Raw genomic sequence first — 18,722 nt, 5'->3', positions numbered from 1 at the left:
ATACACTGCTGTCTTCAATCAACTTTCCAAGTCTTTAAGTACATATAGCTAATAATAACTCAAATGGGTGAAGCTTTTTCACCCAAATAACTATAGGAATTCTTCAATTTTACAAAACTACATAATTTATTCTAATAATAAAACACTTTTTAACAAGGAATATAACACAAGAGATTTTGCATTCCCTGTCACCAACTCAGCTCAAGTAAGGGCATGGTTACTATTATTAGAGCTGGGTAATCGTTATCAATGGCTGTTCATTTCATTAACAACTTCTATATTACATGTATATAGAAATGCTGATAGCAAATAACAATTCTCAAACTTGAATTTGAAAACTGCAAAACACGTATGCCAATTTTATACATATAATTCAAGTTATGTAAGTGATAAATCTTTTAATTTTCATACTTTTACAATTTGTAACCATGATGCAACAGACTCGACACTTTCTTTGTAATAATGGGCCTCAAAATGAATTACATTAAAATAACTAAGCATGAACCTATTTTTTATTTTGTGTGCAAACAGCCAATTATAATAAAGCCATTAGCAACATGGTAATATTTTAATAAGGAAAGGGTACAGCATCAGAATACAATGAGAAAAACTACCTTTCTATTCATAAAAAAAAACTTATTTACAAACCTTGTTTCACCACTCCCTGACTTCCTGCTTCTCAATTCTGCTGCAGCCTTCTCTGAAAGTAATCATACACCAGTTGAATGAGAAAAACTAAGACAGGATTAAAATAATGCATCACCACTACATACGCTAACAAAGGGATGACAACTAAAATGTCACAAGGTCTGATGACAACTAAAATGTCACAAGGTCTGATGACAACTAAATTATCATTAGGTCTGATGACAACTAAAATGTCACAAGGTCTGATGACAACTAAAATGTCACAAGGTCTGATGACAAATAAAATGTCACAAGGTCTGATGACACAAAAAAATGTCACAAGGCCTGATGACAACTAATGTCACAAGGCCTGATGACAACTAAAATGTCGCAATGTCTGATGACAACTAAAATGACAAAAAGGAGCCTAAAACCATTTTGACAAGGGTTCCGTAAGACAATTTGTGCCAGTATGCTGTTTGTGGACTATACAAGTACAACAACACTGATGAAGATAACTCTTGCTGGCATAAACTTGTACTAGATTCTTACCTGTGAAGACCCTACCAAAACTCGAAAGGTGATTATATATGTCTCATCTCCTGATAAGACTCTACAAAAGGTTTAACAAGGTCTTGTCACCTGCTATGACTGTATAACAATTTTAATTAGAAGATATTACACATCTCATCTTCATGAACTATGAGAACTTTCAATAGAAGGTGATTACATATCATCAGCAAAGGTTCTACAAAAACTTTCAACCACTTAATGGTATTAGGGAGGACAGTTCTTAATAGTAAAGAATTGGAGAGTGTTGTGCAGGATCATTTGTACTGCAACATTAGATGACTCATCAGTGACAATTCTCTGGAATAATTGACGAACAGGCTGAGACTGCTGAACCATAATCACCAGGTCCACAGGAGGTCTATGTGACTGACTGGTGCAGAGAACATTCCATGAGGACTGCTTGCCCATCAACTGGTTAGGCTTTCCAACCAAATGATGTTTCTTGGTCAGAATGTGGCATACTCCAGGGATGATCTCTCAAAGGTGTCCAATGGAGGAGGTTCTAGACTTCCACCAACATTAAGGGGCAGGAGATGATATCTCATCTATACCATAAACAATGTTATCCATAGCGACGATGACAGTGATGTTTGTTGTGCATAGAACACAATGTGTCACAAATAAAACACAAAATTTTACTGCCAAACTCCCCAACATAGGTGTGTTATATAATAACAAACATGGCCATTGCATGTTGGACACATCCTCATGGTTCTCATGTATGCACTAGTTGCCTCCCTTACCTCAAAACACACGTTCAGAGTCTCAAAAAAAAAAACAACATTGTCTGAGTAGCTGGTAGGCATGTATTTGGTCTATGCACCCTTCTGTTGTTAGAAAAACACCCTGTATTTCTAGACTGTTAATGTGAAAGGAAGATTCTTCCCATGGCTACTGGCTTTCCACATTGCCCTCTTGGGTTTTATGTGAAAAACCATGCCTGATTCTGCAGCATCAATGTAAACGAAGGAGTGATGTTCCAGTGTGTGAATCACAACTCCAATTAGAAACCTGAAACAATTTTCCATCAACAAAGATGGTGATGAAATCTGAAACCTAAAGAGATCCAAGCAGATTGGAAGTCCTTGTGAAGCCTCCAGCTTACTAGAATCAAGAACTGGAGGGGTTGCATATGAAATCATCCCAGTAGAACTAAGTCTATTCTCACATTTAGTTTCCAAGAGATAGTGGCAGAGGCCAGCACAGAAAGAAGTCCTCTCATCCATCTCTGCTAAGAAGGCAAGAATTTGTGAGATTCTGATGTGAGGAACTTGGACTGTTCCTTGAAGATGAGAACATTCATCCCAATGTAAAATGAATTCTGAGAGGGGATCAGATCTGACTACTCCTGACTGAGGATCAGGCCTAGACAAGTCATGGACAGGCAGATCCTTCAAAAAGGGCACATCTGAGGATGTTCTGCATCAACCAGACATCAAAGAACTGTAGCACAGGGCCCCGTTAGTGCCTTAAATGAGTTGCTATTACACCCAACATCCTGGTGAAGGCTCTGGAAATAGAAACTACACCAAAAGGAAGAGCCCAAAATTAAAAGATTTCCTGTTCAAGACAAACTTCAGGAATTTTCTGTAGGCTAGGAAGATGAGGATGTGCTGATACACATCCTGGTCATCTTTGGGGACCACTAAGCCATTCAATCTGATGGCATTCCTGACTGAGGCAGATGTCTTCAGCCTGAAACACTCTTCTAAAAGAAACTTGTTCAGTGGGTAAAGATGGATCACAAATTCTCAGTTTTTGTTTAAAGCAGGAAGATCTTGAAATAAAATCCAGAACTTTGGATGTTCATCAGCCACTCTGCTATGCTCTTCCTTAGAAGGGATTAAACTTCTTCACTAAGAGATACCAGTTGGAACTGGTGGAACAAAATGGTGGTCCTTGAAAGTGGTGGATGGTCCTAGAAGTTAAGCTGGTACTCCTCTTTTATAGTAGAACAGATCCACACATGTACTCTGAATCCAGAACAAGCCTCTGAAAAAAGGATTAATCTGCACTACTAGAATGCTAAGAAGAGAGGAACTTGGCAGGAAAATGTATGACTCCTTGGGATGGAGGGGCTCGTAGTCTTCTCCCTGGCCCCTCTGGCCACCTCATCATGAGACATCATGAGACAGATGGGTGGAAAGGAGTTTTTAACTGAGTTTTATGGTTCTGTTAGTTCCTGTTCAGAATGTTTAAGAAGGGGAGCATCAATCTTCTGGAATGGAGGCATTTCTTCAATATCTTAAACAGACATGGTACCGTATCCTTGGACTGGTATTGCTGATCCCGCAAGTCTTGGAATGCCACTGTTGGAATTAACACTCTTAATAACATTTCCACGTCAAAAGGCTTTTGCTGTGCTCCACAAGGACTGAAAGGAAACAGTGAATGAGCAGTAACCTGTGAACAGTGCTTGGTGCCTGCTGACCACTGTGATAGACTTTATATGACTGTCACTTGAAACATTCTCTGGTTACCATGACATACACTTGACTGTCACCTGACACACTACCCAGTGCCTGGTGTCCAATGACAATTCTCTGGACAATTTAGACCTTAGTATGAATCTCTGTTTAGTTTACCTGATTTCAAAGAACAAGATCAATTTAAACACAGATTTACTTGTGTGCAAAGAAGATAGCACTTTCCTTGTGTCAGGAAAGTGGGACTTGCCACTGGGTGCTGGTGACTTCCTTCAAGTGGTAAGTGCCAAGGATCCATCCATTGCTGGACCTGACAACTTCAATTTGTCAGTAATCCCACCCTTTTGGAAGTGGGCAATTTCTGTAGCCTGGAAAGAGTCACTGACCCATTTTATATGGGAGCTGGGAACTTCCATAAATTAGGAAGAGCCATAAACCTCATCTGGGAATGGTGGGGGTAATCTAGTGATGAACACAGACAAGCAAGTCCGTTCTTTTGGTGCATGGTGACTTTTGGCTAAGTTGCATATATCATCAGATCAAAGACAACTAATAGAAAAACTGTTCATGCATACACATGCAGTATATGCTAAGCAGATGGAGTGGTGTCCCATGCAACCTTGTTATAACTGCATTTACCCAAACATTAAGGCACACTGAATGCTGAAAGAAAATATAAGAAATGAACAATGACCCAGATCAAGATTTGGGTAGATAATACTTACCATAACACCAGTTATAATAGAGGGATAAAAAATGAAATAGCACTTCACTAGCAAGATAATCTAAACCCTCAAATTTAATGAAAATGGACACTGATACATGCAGATTATGCAAGGACTGGGAAGAAAAAACAAATGGAAGACATAAAGAACAGAACTGACAGTATGACTGCCATAGGATGACTTAAGTGATTGAAACATTGAGCACCAAAGAGACATATGAGATCTGCATTCCAACCACTAGAAGCTGACAACGGGTATCAGGCTGGATCGTGTTATTTTTGGTTCTAAACCATCAATTACCAATGGGGGGGGGGAATAATCTTCTTGTTCTAGGCACTAGTACAAGGAAAAAATATAACAATGCAATAATAGCAGGTAATGTGTTACTGCTATTTAAAAAAACAAATATTAAAAATTTACAAATGTTTTACATGTAGTATGAAAATCTAACAATGTTATCTAAATATAAAGAGAATCATGCCAACAACACTTCATTTGTCCATGTCTAGTGGTTTTTATCACATTAGGACATAGAGTAGGACCAAATCATGATGTAGCTCATGCAAGCCGTGGGGGCATAAGTAACAAAGCAGCGGGGCAAGCTTCTTTCGCAGTTTATCAGTAAAAAACAAAAAGAAATTCTGTGTTGATCTTCATCAATAAAGTCATCATAACAATACAATAGTATAAAATTTATCACAATTTAGCACACAATTTATATTGCAACAAATTTTTGTTAAGTTTGGACAATCTGTATATTACATATCATATGTACGTATGTATGACAAGTTAAAACCAAGACTGATGGAATATAACCTGCAGATGTATCGACAGCAGCACTGGTTGTTGAGGGTTCTGGCTGTGGCTTGGTGACCTCCCCCTTTCCTGTGGAGCTGGGGGAAGACTTGTCAGCAGTGGAATCTGATTTATCTGATGGGCTGAACAGAGAGTCTGAAGCTTTGGAAACTTCCCCACTAGAAAATAGAACATTGAAATATATTTAAACCAGTCAGTAGATTACACTGCACTAGAACAATCATGGAAAATTTCATGTGGCAGAAAACTGCAATTCAGTTACCAGTTCATACAGCACTTTATCATGACAGAAAAGGAAACCTGAATGAAGGAATAACACCTGCAAAAACAAGAGGCATGAGGGGGACTAAGATGGCTCACCCTGATGAAATACACCTAACAACCAAATTGAACAGTATTTGGGCAAGTAATATTGATTAGTACAGTAATAAGCTTTCTGACATTAAAGGTTTTGTATTGTTTCAGTGATTACAGACACATTCGACAATGAATCAGCATCACTGGTGCAAATTTGAAAGGCCAGGAGGAAACTTTCTCTTGCCTGAAAATCCTGTATATCAATGCTTTTTTTGAAAGGCCAGGGAACTTTCTCTTGCCACAGAATCATGTAAATCAGTGCAGGGAAGTAAGCCAGTGTATCTTCAGGATGTAAGGCATCACAAAGCTGGATAATATTCTAACATTTGTCCTAAAGTGAGGTTTCAATTTCATTTCAGTATGTTGTCAATTAGTTTGGGATTATAAAACACTATTTCACTTTTTATAACTGATTTAATATAACACATCCATTGTTAGATAATCATGCTAGCAAGTCCAGATGTATACGCTAATATGCCTTAAGGCCAAAGAAATTAAGTTTTAAGCTTGTGTACTGCTGATCTGTATACAAGGTATCAAGATCACAACTGGGTAAGTATGTAAGTTTACAAACAGATCTGTCATACATTGTATCAGACTTTAAAGTTTATTTGGTTCTTGTTATGGGGCTTAACGCCATTTTTCAGCACAAGATAGGCTATACATGGCGGCCAGTATTAATGGTGGAGGAAGAACCAGGGAAAACCCCGGAAAGAACCACCGACCCACGAGAAGCTACCGGCAAGCTTTCTCACATATCCACACTGGCCGAGCCCGAGACTTGAGCCCACGCAGACATAGGTGAGATGGCAGTGATCCGTGATGGATAGCACTTTAGACCACTCGGCCACTCGGGGCCCCAAAGTTTATTTGGAACATTTGCCAGTGCTGTGATGGAGACCATCTGTGATGACTTTCTGGCATAGATGCTGTTAACAAGATAAGCAGTTTAAAAATTTATCATTGGTAAATCCTAAATATGAACTATCAAAACTTGCTTTCTTTTACTTTTAAATCATTGTTGTGGATCAAGTATAAATTATTTATCATCAAATATAAATATAACATTCCCAATTAAATATATTTTATGACTCTTGCATGTTGTTTCTTAGTATGTTGCTGCCTCAATTAAGTACACCATGATGACTTGCATATTTACTTATAATTTGGAGGCAGGTGTGCATCTCATTTTTGTTTTCTTATAGAAAAGGCATAGTACTACTTTCTTATCTTTAAAAAATTGTGATCAAAGTTGGAAAATGAAAACTCAATATAAGAATGGCAGCTAGAATGTGGAAAATGAAAACTCCACAAAGTTTACAAAGAAAGCATACATTTTCTAAGATTTGCTTCAACTAAACTATTTTCTCAGTAAAAAAACACCATATCCAAAGAAAATATTGTTCAAATGAAAATCCTAAGCCAACTCATCAGCAGTTAGGGTAAACTGTAATTTCAAATATCCAAATATACTGCCCTCAATTTGTTTTGGATATGATTGCTACCACAATGACAACATGAAATTTATTGGAAGCATAAGGTACTTGCTAACCGACCTTCCTTCCAGGTATGTAGGGCCCTCTATCTCTCATCTCATCAGTAGATACCCAGCTGAGTCATAAAAAAAGTCTTATAAGAATGGAATGTTACTAGCAGCTACCTTGACTGGTGCTCAGCATTAAGAGGGTTTGTATTAGGACTGGTCAAACTGGTGTTAGGATAATGTGACTGGGTGGGAAATGATGTCACAAGTCTGGGGCATTATTCACCAGTGCTAGACATCAATATAAACTGCCACACTGCAGACACAGTAGCAATATGACTGAATTAAAAAAAATTTTTTATTAAAATCCAAATCACACACTCACATCAGCAGATAAAACAGTTATATTTGAAAAAGATGTGCTCTGCTATATCACCATATTCAGTCACTTGCAGGCAGAAGGCACGGTATTGGTGACTTTTTGTTGACAGGGATATTACTGAAGACAATGTTATTTCCTAACCTGGTGATATGTAGCCAAACTGACACAGTCTTTGCTATTGTTGCCATCTAGTTAGGTCGGGTACAGTTTCGTAAATTTCTTAACTTAGCTATGGTGTGACTTTTTCAGCTATTATTGTTTACTATTTAAAGATAAGGATATATTTGTGAACTAGGTGTTTCGGGCTTGTGTTGTACTTGAACTTGATGTCAGACATGTATACCTTCCATAGCAACTCTGCAATATCTTGACAGTGAAATACCAATAGTTTGCTGGGAAGAAGAGCTAGCCTCCCATAGCAGTAAACACATGGGTTTGGGGCAAGTAGAATATCTCAAAAACGGCTTGGATGACAACTATTTTCAATTATATCAGTCTGTTTAGTACACACTGTTTTTCAGAATTGTCATCTAGAATAAGGGCTTGTGTTTGCACTAAGAGTATCAATCACATGGTGTCAAAAATGACCTTCGGACATGAAAATTGAAGGTAGAAATTTGGGGTTGGGGTGCATAAACTTCTGCTATGAACTGCCCATTGATTTCTTTGGTCAAGTGGATAATATTCTTATGCTTTGTTTTAATATAGGTATCCAAAAATACGAACCTTTTTGACCTCACTTGTGTATTTGATTTTGTTATGATTTTTTATAATAGGTCACTGATTGCAGCATTAAATTTGTACATGAAAACTGGCCCATGCCCCCTTAGAGATGCGTGTCTGCAGGGAAGCTAACCTCCCTTCCTCCAAATTAATTAAGGTTTTATATCTTGCTGCTCAATGAGGAATTATAATGTCACTATATTAAAAAATACCATATCCACAAGATTTTTGCCTAAAAAAGAAACCTCACTATGGGCTAAGGTTGAATATTGGTATGCTTGGCTGCGTCTCTGGAGAGCACTACTGTTAACAACCACTGCAGCCCTCTTTACAATCACCCTTGAAATCACAGCCTTAAGTATTGTCTGAATTACATGGCTGGAAATTTGATCAGCCAGTGACTATCCATGAAGGCTGAAAAGCACAATGAAATCAGTGTCCTGGCCAAAATGAAGTTCAACACTTTTGCAGACAAGACATCTAAGCGCTATGTCGGACCTGCCAACCTTAACGAATCCATCTCAGTAAGGCAGTTGATTTTTTTTCCGTAAGTTTGACCAGTTTTCAGTAAGGTGTAACAAAATATCATTAACTGCTATTATAAAGCTGGGAAATGTAATTAAAAATTTGACGCATCGACAATAAACGTTATGTTCAACTGAAAAGTTTGTAAAGTATGTGTTGACTTTATTTAACACTAGTACAATTGCATAAACTCTAGTTCCAAACCCTATGCAGCTCAATGGCTTGTTGCTACCTCTGAAATTGACATAATTCTTGAAAATTCTTTTCCATCTCACATGATGATGGCAATCATATCTCCTGCCACGAGACATACACAAATTGGCACGTGGTGTCCAATAAACGTAATTGTGTCCTTTCAAGCTTTTATTCACAAGAATCTGAATACTCCTTTTTATTCTTTTGATTTGATTATTAACACTTTTCTAGAAGCTTATTTTCCATTTCATCTTAGACTTGCATCGCTTTCTGGACGCCACTTTTAACAATTCTATAATCAACCGTTTGATCACGCAGATGCTTCACATGAACAAATTGGTGCAGTTTAAAGCATCTGGGTGCTGCTGTAAAGTTAGCATGGTTCCCTGACTAATTTCACTAATTCTAAGATGAAACCCGGATCCAAATAAAACACGGATCAACCGATTATCCAGACTTTTTGGCAACGATAATTTTTCCGTAATTAATTTTTGCTAGAAAGACTAAGTCTGTATTTTCAGGGTAATTTTCGTAAGACTTACAGCAAAATTGTAAGAGTTGGCAGATCTGCTATGTGACAACTCAATCTCTTAAGAAGAGTTCAAGTGTCTAGATGAATTTGACAAATGCACAACTATGAAAAATATACATGGGTCTCTTAAAACAAATTATACACTTTGGTTTTAATCTATAAAGTGGGAAAAAAAAGTCAATATAAAATGAAACTACTATAGGATCTTTCTGTTCATGAGCACAGAGCAAGTGAGGTATTTCAATGTGCATAAGGATGCTTGCATATGCACATTACAAAATGCCGTTTAAACACACAGCATTCTCTTAAATCCAAGGGATTACCAAATGTGGACACTGTGATGATAAGTAAATTTTGCGCTTTCCTAGAGTACCTTATCGATAAAATTTCATCTTAAAAAACCATCAGGCCAAACTTCCCTTTCCAATTTCTCTATTAGTTATCAGAATGACATTCAACATGGTAATGTGTGGACTGGTATGCTGACTTTTAAAAACTGAGTACAGATTTTTTGAAGGGGGGAAGGGAGCTCATCTGACCTAAGACCCTATTCCAACAAGGATGACAGCTGTTCTGCGGTGACAGCCAATTTGTGGCTTACAGCCATTCTAATGGGGCTGAGGCAATAGTCCTCCCTTACGTCTATTAACAGTCTTATGTACTGCTGTAGCATTAAACACCATTCAGTCATTCAGTCAATCTGCCCACTAAGTGTCATTTATAGACAAGTTACAGCATGAATGTTTAACACACCTGAATGTGCGTGTGTGATTGCAACTGCCAGTCTTGTTAATAGTGGAAACCTCCTGTGGAGTTCCTGAGGCTGAGTGCTCCACATCAGAGAGGGGATTGTCGACAACTGCTCTGGCCTCAGTATAAGGTTTATTGGGTGTGACTGGCTCTACATGCTGATCTTCTTTCTCCTTGGATTCTGATAAAAGAAAAGAAAACATGAGCTTCGGTAAAAAGTTTATGTTTTATTTCAAACATAGAAAAATAATGATGATAAATGAAGCTATAATTTTGTACCCAACATTAAGTACACAATGTAATGTCGATAAAGTTTGTTTCTCAGGACAAGACTCTAAATATACAAAAAATACAGCTCTCTGAGGACAGAAAATTGAGAAAAAAATAATGTTTTTGGTGAAAATAATTGACACATGCAGTTACAAAGTTTCAGAACAATATAGCAGGAATAAACAAGTAAAGATCTTCACAATAAGAATAACACAGTCATTATGGCAAGAAAAGTAGACCACAGTGACATATATTTAATACTTAGTGTCGAATCACATATTCAACATCAAGAAAGCATATATCAGCAACATGGCTGAGAGGTCTCACCCAACAGGCTGACAATTTCATCTGGAAAGCGACTTCATTTGTCATCAATAATGATGATACCAGCTATGTATAGTTGTTAAGATTGTGTACTGTCTAGAACCATATCCATTTGTTTATAGTCAAGTCCAACTGCAAACAACATACAACCTGATCTGCAGTTGCAGTGAGACAAAATAGATTTAAAAAATAAAAAATAATCAAAAAGTAAAAGAAAAGAAATATGACTGGTGGTTGTGTGACATCCAGTCTCTGTCAACATCATAGCAGCTGAAAATTCTGAGGACATCAATACTACTTTGAGTGACTTTGAATATTTTGGTACTGAAAACAACTCAGCTTTGGACGTAATAATAAAACATGTTGGAATCCACCCAGAACCTGATCAGCAAGCTGGCAAGTTACCTTATCATAACTTTTCGAAATCCTCAGGTCCTGAAACAAATTGTTGCCAATGGTGCTGTGGTAATCAAAAAGAGTGATAGAAAGAAAGCTGACTTACAAAAGCAATTAAATAAGATAGAAAAGTCAGTCCTCTTGAAATCAAGCTAAAGTTGGTTGAATCACAAATGGAATTCAGAACTGAAAAGCTAGAAATGTACAGCAGATGGAATAAAATCAAAAGCAGTGGAATCCTAAAACAATAGGGTGAAAACACAGATGCAATTATTCTAGACTTGGCTGCTGAGACTGAAACAATATACCCCTCAGCAGTGTGTAGAATCCTTAGTATGGGAGATACATTAATGTCCAAATCTAGTTTCATTATTGTAAAATGTATTCTGCGCAATAAAACATTCAGATGTTGAAGATGAGAAAGAATCTACATACTGAAGTCTTTGAATGTATGGAATATGACTACAGGTAAGAACACCTCCAAAAGAAAAATGAACATTAATGAAGGCCTCATCATCACTCAAGCAAACTGGATAAAACATGTAAACCACTTGAATACCTCATCATCACTCAAGCAAACTGGGTAAAACATGTAAATCACTTTAAGACCTTACCAGCACTCAAGAAACTGGGTAAGACATGTAAAGCACTTGAAGACCTTACCAGCACTCAAGAAACTGGGTAAAACATGTAAATCACTTGAAGACCTTACCAGCACTCAAGAAACTGGGTAAAACATGTAAATCACTTGAAGACCTTACCAGCCTTCAAGAAACTGGGTAAGACATGTAAAGCACTTGAAGACCTTACCAGCACTCAAGAAACTGGGTAAAACATGTAAATCACTTGAAGACCTTACCTGCACTCAAGAAACTGGGTAAGACATGTAAAGCACTTGAAGACCTTACCAGCACTTAAGCAAACTGGGTAAAATATATAAATCATATGATGAGGACCTTGCCTGCACTCAAGCAAAAGAGTAAAATATGTGATTACATGAGAACCTTGCAAGCACTCAAGCAAACTGGGTAAACTAAATAAATCACATGATAGGGACCTTGCCTGCACTTAAGCAAACTGGGTTAAATATATAAATCACATGATGAGGACCTTGCCTGCACTCAAGCAAAACATTAAAATAAGTAATTACATGGGGACCTAGCCAGCACTCAAGCAAACTGGGTAAAATATATAAATCACATGATGAGGACCTTGCCTGCACTTAAGCAAACTGGGTGAAATATATAAATCACATGATGAGGAACTTGCCTGCACTCAAGCAAAAGAGTAAAATATGTAATTACATAAGAACCTTGCCAGCACTCAAGCAAACTGGGTAAAATATATAAATCACATGATAAGGACCTTGCCAGCACTCCAGACCTGCCAACCCTGACGAGCCTGTTTCAGTAAGGCAGTTGATTTTTTCCCGTAAGATTGACCATTTTTCAGTAAGGTGTAACAAAATATCAATAGCTGTTATTGTAAAGCTGGGAAACGTAATTAAAAGTTTGATGCATCGACGATAAACATTCCGTTCAACTGAAATGTTTGTAAAGTAAGCGTAGACTTTATCTACCACTAGTACAGTTGCACAAACTCTAGTTCCAAACCCTATCCAGCTCAATGGCTTGTTGCTATCTCTCAACTTGACATAATTTTTGGAAATTCTTTTCCATTTCACATGACGATGGCAATCATATTTCCCACCATGAGACATACTCAAATTGGTATGTGATGTCTAATAAATGTAATTGTGTCCTTTCCAGCTTTTATTCACAAGAATCTGAATATTCCTTCTTCTGTGTTGATTATGAGCACTTTTCTGGAAGTTTATTTTCCCTTTCTGGAAGCCATTTTTAAAAATTCAACAGTTTGATCATGCAGATGCTTTGCATGAAAATATATGTGCAGTTTAAATCGTCTGGGGTGTTGCTGTAAAGTTAGTCTTGTTTCTGACTAATTTCAGTAATTCTAAGACGAAACCCAGATGCAAATAAAACATGAATGAACCAATTATCTGGATGTTTGGCAATGATCATTTTTTCATAGTTTTTGCTAGTATGCCATAAGTTCGTATTTTAAGGGTAATTTTCATAAGACTTATGGCAAAATCATAAGAGTTGGCAGGTCTGGCACTGAAGCAAACTGGGTAAAACATGCAAATCACAAGATGAGGACCTTACCAGCACTCGAGCAAACTGGGTAAAATATGTAAATCAATGAAAATTATTGATAAGACTTTACCAGCACATGCTGAAAGAACAAGTAAATCACATGATGAAAATCTTAGACTGGGCATGGTACCTTTTCATGAATTCCATGACAGCAGAGTCAAGTGTGTATTTGAAAAAAGTTGGATGAAACCGAGGACAGTTTTAAACTTAGGATGACCATGTCAAAACAAAGTCTGTCCCAACAACCAGGTCAAATATTAACCTACAATCTTAGACTAAACAATCTCGAAAAGCAGTAGGTAAGCAAATAGTTGTTTACTTTCTTTAAAAGTGTGACATAAATTACACTATTTTCCTTTACTTTTTTATAACTTCTCATGCATTCCATTTAAATGATATTGTTTTCATTTACTTTTTCCATCTGTTATTCTCTCTACCCAGCTCTCAATTTACACAATTAATGTGGACTCTTTAATTCACAATTTCAAGTTTGAATATTGTTATGTATATCTGATTTAATATATATTTATTTTAATTTAACTGTTTGTCAGTTTTAAATTTTTTATTCTGTTACATGCTATTATAATGTAAATTTATTCACTGGAGATGATATTTTTCCAGAAAACTTGTTGACCTGAATCATTCTTTTCATAAACACCAGGTTTGATCTAAATTCTGACTCTGATTCAAAATTAGTAAACAAAAAAGTTCTATTTTATTTTAAAATTATTGGTTGTTTCCAAGGTCATGATGAGATTACATTTAAGATGTAAAAAAACTTTTTATTATTATTTTATTTCTTAGAGAAAATCATTGGTCTAATCAAGGCCACATTCTGTGTACGCGATATAAACACAATCACGTAGCCCCCCCTCTGCTTTCGCAACTTGGGGGGAAATTTTGAAATTGCATCTTATTGCATCAATATTACCTTTGTTTTAGAGATCTCTCTCTCAGTTTTTGGGCTTTTACACTTGGTATCAAGATGTTTTCTTTGTTCTTGCCAGATTTTGAGTTAATTATCTTCAGATCATTTGGATTTCAAAAGGATTAATTCTTTATTCTCTGGAAATATTTTGAGGAGTGCTCACACAGAAATTTTGGAAAGACACTGCTTACAAATTTAATTTGGATTTCCAACACCGGAGTGCTATTTTTTGTATTTCTACAAGAAACCGTAGATAAGCACAGTACTGACTAAAGCATACGTCATTGTCATCCATCTTGGATTTTACATCAGGATTCAAATTTGAAATTATTAGAACATTTAATACAAGGACTTTTGCAATTTAATTCGTAGATTATTCTTAGATTATTTTTGGATTTGATTCTTGAAACCATAAGTTATTCTCCTTTTTTCATTTTTACAGAATTTTCCAGGAAAAGAAATTATTTGTTAAATTTTAAAAAGCTTGTTGTTTTCACTCTTTCTCTGTTACTGTTTATTTGAGCCTAAACACATAAAAATATAAAAAACCATCATATATTGTTTATTAAAATACTGTTTCAATTAGTGAGATGTGGTTAGATCAATTAATGCCAACAGAGCATATTATAATAACTGGATTTCCAAATACCAATCTATCTCAACAGACAGCAAAATGTGGATGAGGTGACTATGTATTTCAAAATGGGAATCCCTTTCATTGCAATGAATGGCTTATTGATACGAAATTTGAGGAACTTTTAATCTGACAGAAACTTTTATCTACAATGAAAATCTGATGGCTGGATCTAGGTTTGAACCCTCAATTGAAGAAACAAATGGTATTGTGAATATGTTAAATTTATATCATGTAGTTGATGAAACCACAAGGGCTACTAAACACAGCTCTACATTAATTGAATTAATACTCATTAGTGATACACTAAGTTTGTTATAAAGTAGCAGTCTTAGATCTTTTTGAAGTGACCATAACTCATAACTTACATAGGAATCTAGATAAAGACTATTACTATCAAGGTGAGATATTAGCACAAATTTGAGTTTCAAGTCTTTGACTAGTCAGTAGCTCATTAACTGATGGCCTATTCATAAATGTGACACAACCAGGATTTAAAATCTGCTGATTTTAAACTTTTGGTCAGTAGATTGGCTATGACAAGATTTTTGTTACTAATATACAATTTACACACTTTATGGGGGATTTAAAACAAAACAAGTGCTTTCTTTGCCATGAGATGTATTCGCTTCATATTATAATAAAACAGCAAGGTTTAAGATTCTGATGGCAAATGTTACAATAATAATTAATTAGTCAAAGTATTGTCAATTAACTAAAAAAGAAAGAACTGTAAATCCTGTAGTTTACTATAAAGATTTTTAAAAAATAAAACCAACAAACTTATGCTTCCTTTAAAAGTTCAGTGCCTGGTGACATTCATACTTGCTTACATCCATTTAAACTCTAATTGTCCAGCACTATTGAACTTCTTATAATATTTCTTAGCCAGATATTCTGCTCAGTCCAAAAATTCTCAACAGAAGCTACAAAATTTGTCAAGTATGTTTTAAAAAAAATCTACTCACACTTTCCTGGTATGACACCTGGTGCATATGTTTATGTATCCCACATACACCATTGGAGCTGAAGTTAAAATTATTCCCCTCCCCACAAAAACCTTTTTCCCCCAAACCTTGTCTATGAGCAGCATGGATTTGCAATCACTGCTTGTTCATTACTATCTCATACTATTAAAATAGCACAATTTCTTTGAATAATTCATTCACTAGTATGCATTCATCAACATCATCTATGTAAAGATCATTCTTAATGAGGAAAGAAGTCGAAATAAACTTAAGCTTGTTGCTCAATCCTCTATATTTCTTGATGCGGTATATTATTTACCTTCTGTGATAATGTTTAAAAAAAGAGAACACATACATAAATCGTCTAACCCCTACCCACTCCTTTTAGGCTTACACTGTCAAACTAAATTATTAAACATTACAAGCTGTAAGTTGATGGCACAGTCTTGTGCGAGACACTCTAGCTGGATCAGATGTTGATGCAAGGCAATCTTTGCAGTGGAGGATACCCTTGAATCCAGCGGTGGTAAACAATTCATCTTTGTATGTACGTACTACAAGGGACCCCCGAGTTGCCAAATGGTCTAAAGTGCTCTCCATTACGATCACTGCCATCTCACCTCTGTCTGCACCGGTTCAAGTCTCGGATTCAGCCAATGCAGGTATGTGAGAAAGCTTTCCAGTAGCTTCTCGTGGGTCGGTGGTTCTTTCCGGGGTTTTCCCGGGTTCTTCCTCCACCACTATTACTGGCCGCCATGTATAGCCTATTGTGTGCTGAAAAATGGCATTAAACCTAACAACAACAACAACCTACTACATTGATTGAACCTGGGTCTGAAGATGAGCAAAACAAGCAGACTACCATTCTAAACTTTTATTTTAAAGCTTGCCTACCTGTATGTGTATAAGTTTGAGTGTCCTAACTAGTCTGATGTTGGTTCTTATTCTGAAGTACTTATTTGTCTATCTTCATAACATGAGCTGAAAAAATTCCATGTGTGTATTCCACAATGCATATAAGTTAAATAAAAAACAAGTCAGACTGTTATCAATAACAGATCTGATCATTTTGTCCACAGGTGCTGATGACGTGTGTATTCCACAATGCATGTAAGTTGAATAAATTTCAATTCAGACTGTTATCAATAACAGATCGGATATTTTGCCCATAGGTGCTCATGACATGTATTCCACAATGCATATAAGTTAAATAAATTTCAATTCAGACTGTTATCAATAACAGATGTGATTATTTTGTCCATAGGTGCTGATGATCCAGAGCTTTCAGAAAGAAATCTCAGTGTAGTTTTTAGTAGATGTACACTCATCTAATAACAAACCATATTTTCAACTTTGAGAACTGGTCCATATCTAAATGGTTTTCTCAATGGCTTCTTCTGTAAGAATCCAATCTAAATCATTTCAAATGTATTTAAGTTCATTCATCATATTTGTGATACTTTTAAAATGGCAGACAAAAATGTTTGTAAAAGTGACTCAACATGACCTAGTGCAATGGATAAGTCATTTCTCAAAATATTTTCATCTACTGCAATTATGAAATACAAAAGAATACAATCGATTTGTACATATTCAAATATCTGAGTGCATACTATGTATGTGTACTTTGGATAGAACCCAAGAACTTGGACATAGAAATATGCATAAGATATGCCAATATAGAAATATGCATAAGATATGCCAATACGTATGCTAACTGGTGCTCTGCCCTCCATTCTGGTGTCAACTAGATACCTGCAGGAGTCTGTGTTTGAGCGACGCTAGTCCTTGTTCGGACCACAGCTTGTGGTGACACAAAGTGATGTGAATCTGATGGCTCCTGGCTGCCAAAACTGGACCGGTCCTGGCTGGAGGGAATTAGGCTTGCTTTTGAACTGTCACTGCTAATGGAGCGTGACTGTGATCCATGACTACTGCTGCTGATGTCACCAAAGTCACCTGAGGTCAATGTGCTGACACTTCGAGATGGGGAAGGATATGGCGATATGAACTCAACTTCACTCTGTGAAGTCATCTTCACTGCTCGAGGTTCCTCCTTTTCCTATAAAATTTATTTAAAAATTGTAAGACTGGATATACAATAATACCTCTGTGTTACTCTGTACATAGGTGTCAAAGAAGTGACCTGCATTATAAGTGAGACAGCTTTATATTGAGAGATATTCCAATAAGGGTCATTGTGATTTCACATTATGACCTCAAAATGTAGCATTTAATGGTGTGAGACCTTACTACATTATAACTGATTGTCATGAGCCAAGGACAGAAATAAAGTGAAATAAATTAAGAAAGAATAAAACAAAATGTGACCAATTTAATGGGATCTACAACCAAAATCACACTATAAAAAAGTAACAGCAAACATAGAGGCTTTATTTTGAGTGACTACTTATATACACAATGTTGTTATACTCGGACTCCCTTGAGAGAAGAATTTTAATTAGACATATGTACTGGTAAATCAGTGAGACAAACAGGATCAAACCACAGCTCTATGCCACATCGAGACCAATGGGGTCAAACCATATATATGTCACAAAAAGATCAATTTGGTCAAACTATAGCTATATACCACACTATGACTATGGGGTCAAACCACATAAGTATTCCACATTGAGCCAATCTTTCTTCTGCTGATAAATAAATAACCCAATCAATTATACAATATCTCGAGAAGAGATTCTGGTTTTGCAGATGCAAGTCCAATTAATCATGATTATTTATGTTAAACACTATAACCAAGGAACTCATGCTCAAATGATTATGCAATGTGGCTATAAATTGGAAACAAAGTTTGGGGTGTGGGGAGGCACATTTTTGTTGCAACTTGCCATTCTGCATTAGGTTTTAGAAAGTACTTAACTTTTAATAAAATTTCCAAGATTAATTG

At 36.3% G+C, this 18,722-nt stretch overlaps 1 protein-coding gene across 2 annotated transcripts in view; it reads right to left on the bottom strand.

Annotated features, from left to right (window-relative positions):
• Nucleotides 1-17,866, bottom strand: part of LOC149801567 (TP53-binding protein 1-like) — a 78,706-nt gene extending 60,840 nt beyond the window's left edge. For both annotated transcript variants that reach the window (XM_089955789.1, XM_089955790.1), the window contains exons 1-4: nucleotides 17,567-17,866; nucleotides 10,118-10,295; nucleotides 5,168-5,325; nucleotides 649-700 (exon numbers count right to left, since the gene is read on the bottom strand). In XM_089955789.1, the coding sequence (XP_089811915.1) occupies nucleotides 649-700; nucleotides 5,168-5,325; nucleotides 10,118-10,295; nucleotides 17,567-17,846 (668 nt within the window). In that variant the 5' untranslated portion in view covers nucleotides 17,847-17,866. The remainder of the gene's footprint in view (nucleotides 1-648; nucleotides 701-5,167; nucleotides 5,326-10,117; nucleotides 10,296-17,566) is intronic.
• Nucleotides 17,867-18,722: the final 856 nt, after the last annotated feature.

The sequence above is a fragment of the Sinohyriopsis cumingii genome, chromosome 4, assembly GCF_028554795.1.
Source record: "Sinohyriopsis cumingii isolate HCF-2022 chromosome 4, ASM2855479v2, whole genome shotgun sequence".
Taxonomy (NCBI): domain Eukaryota; kingdom Metazoa; phylum Mollusca; class Bivalvia; order Unionida; family Unionidae; genus Sinohyriopsis; species Sinohyriopsis cumingii.
The sequence above is the reverse complement of the archived record's forward strand: the minus strand, read 5'-3'. Positions and strand labels throughout refer to the sequence as shown.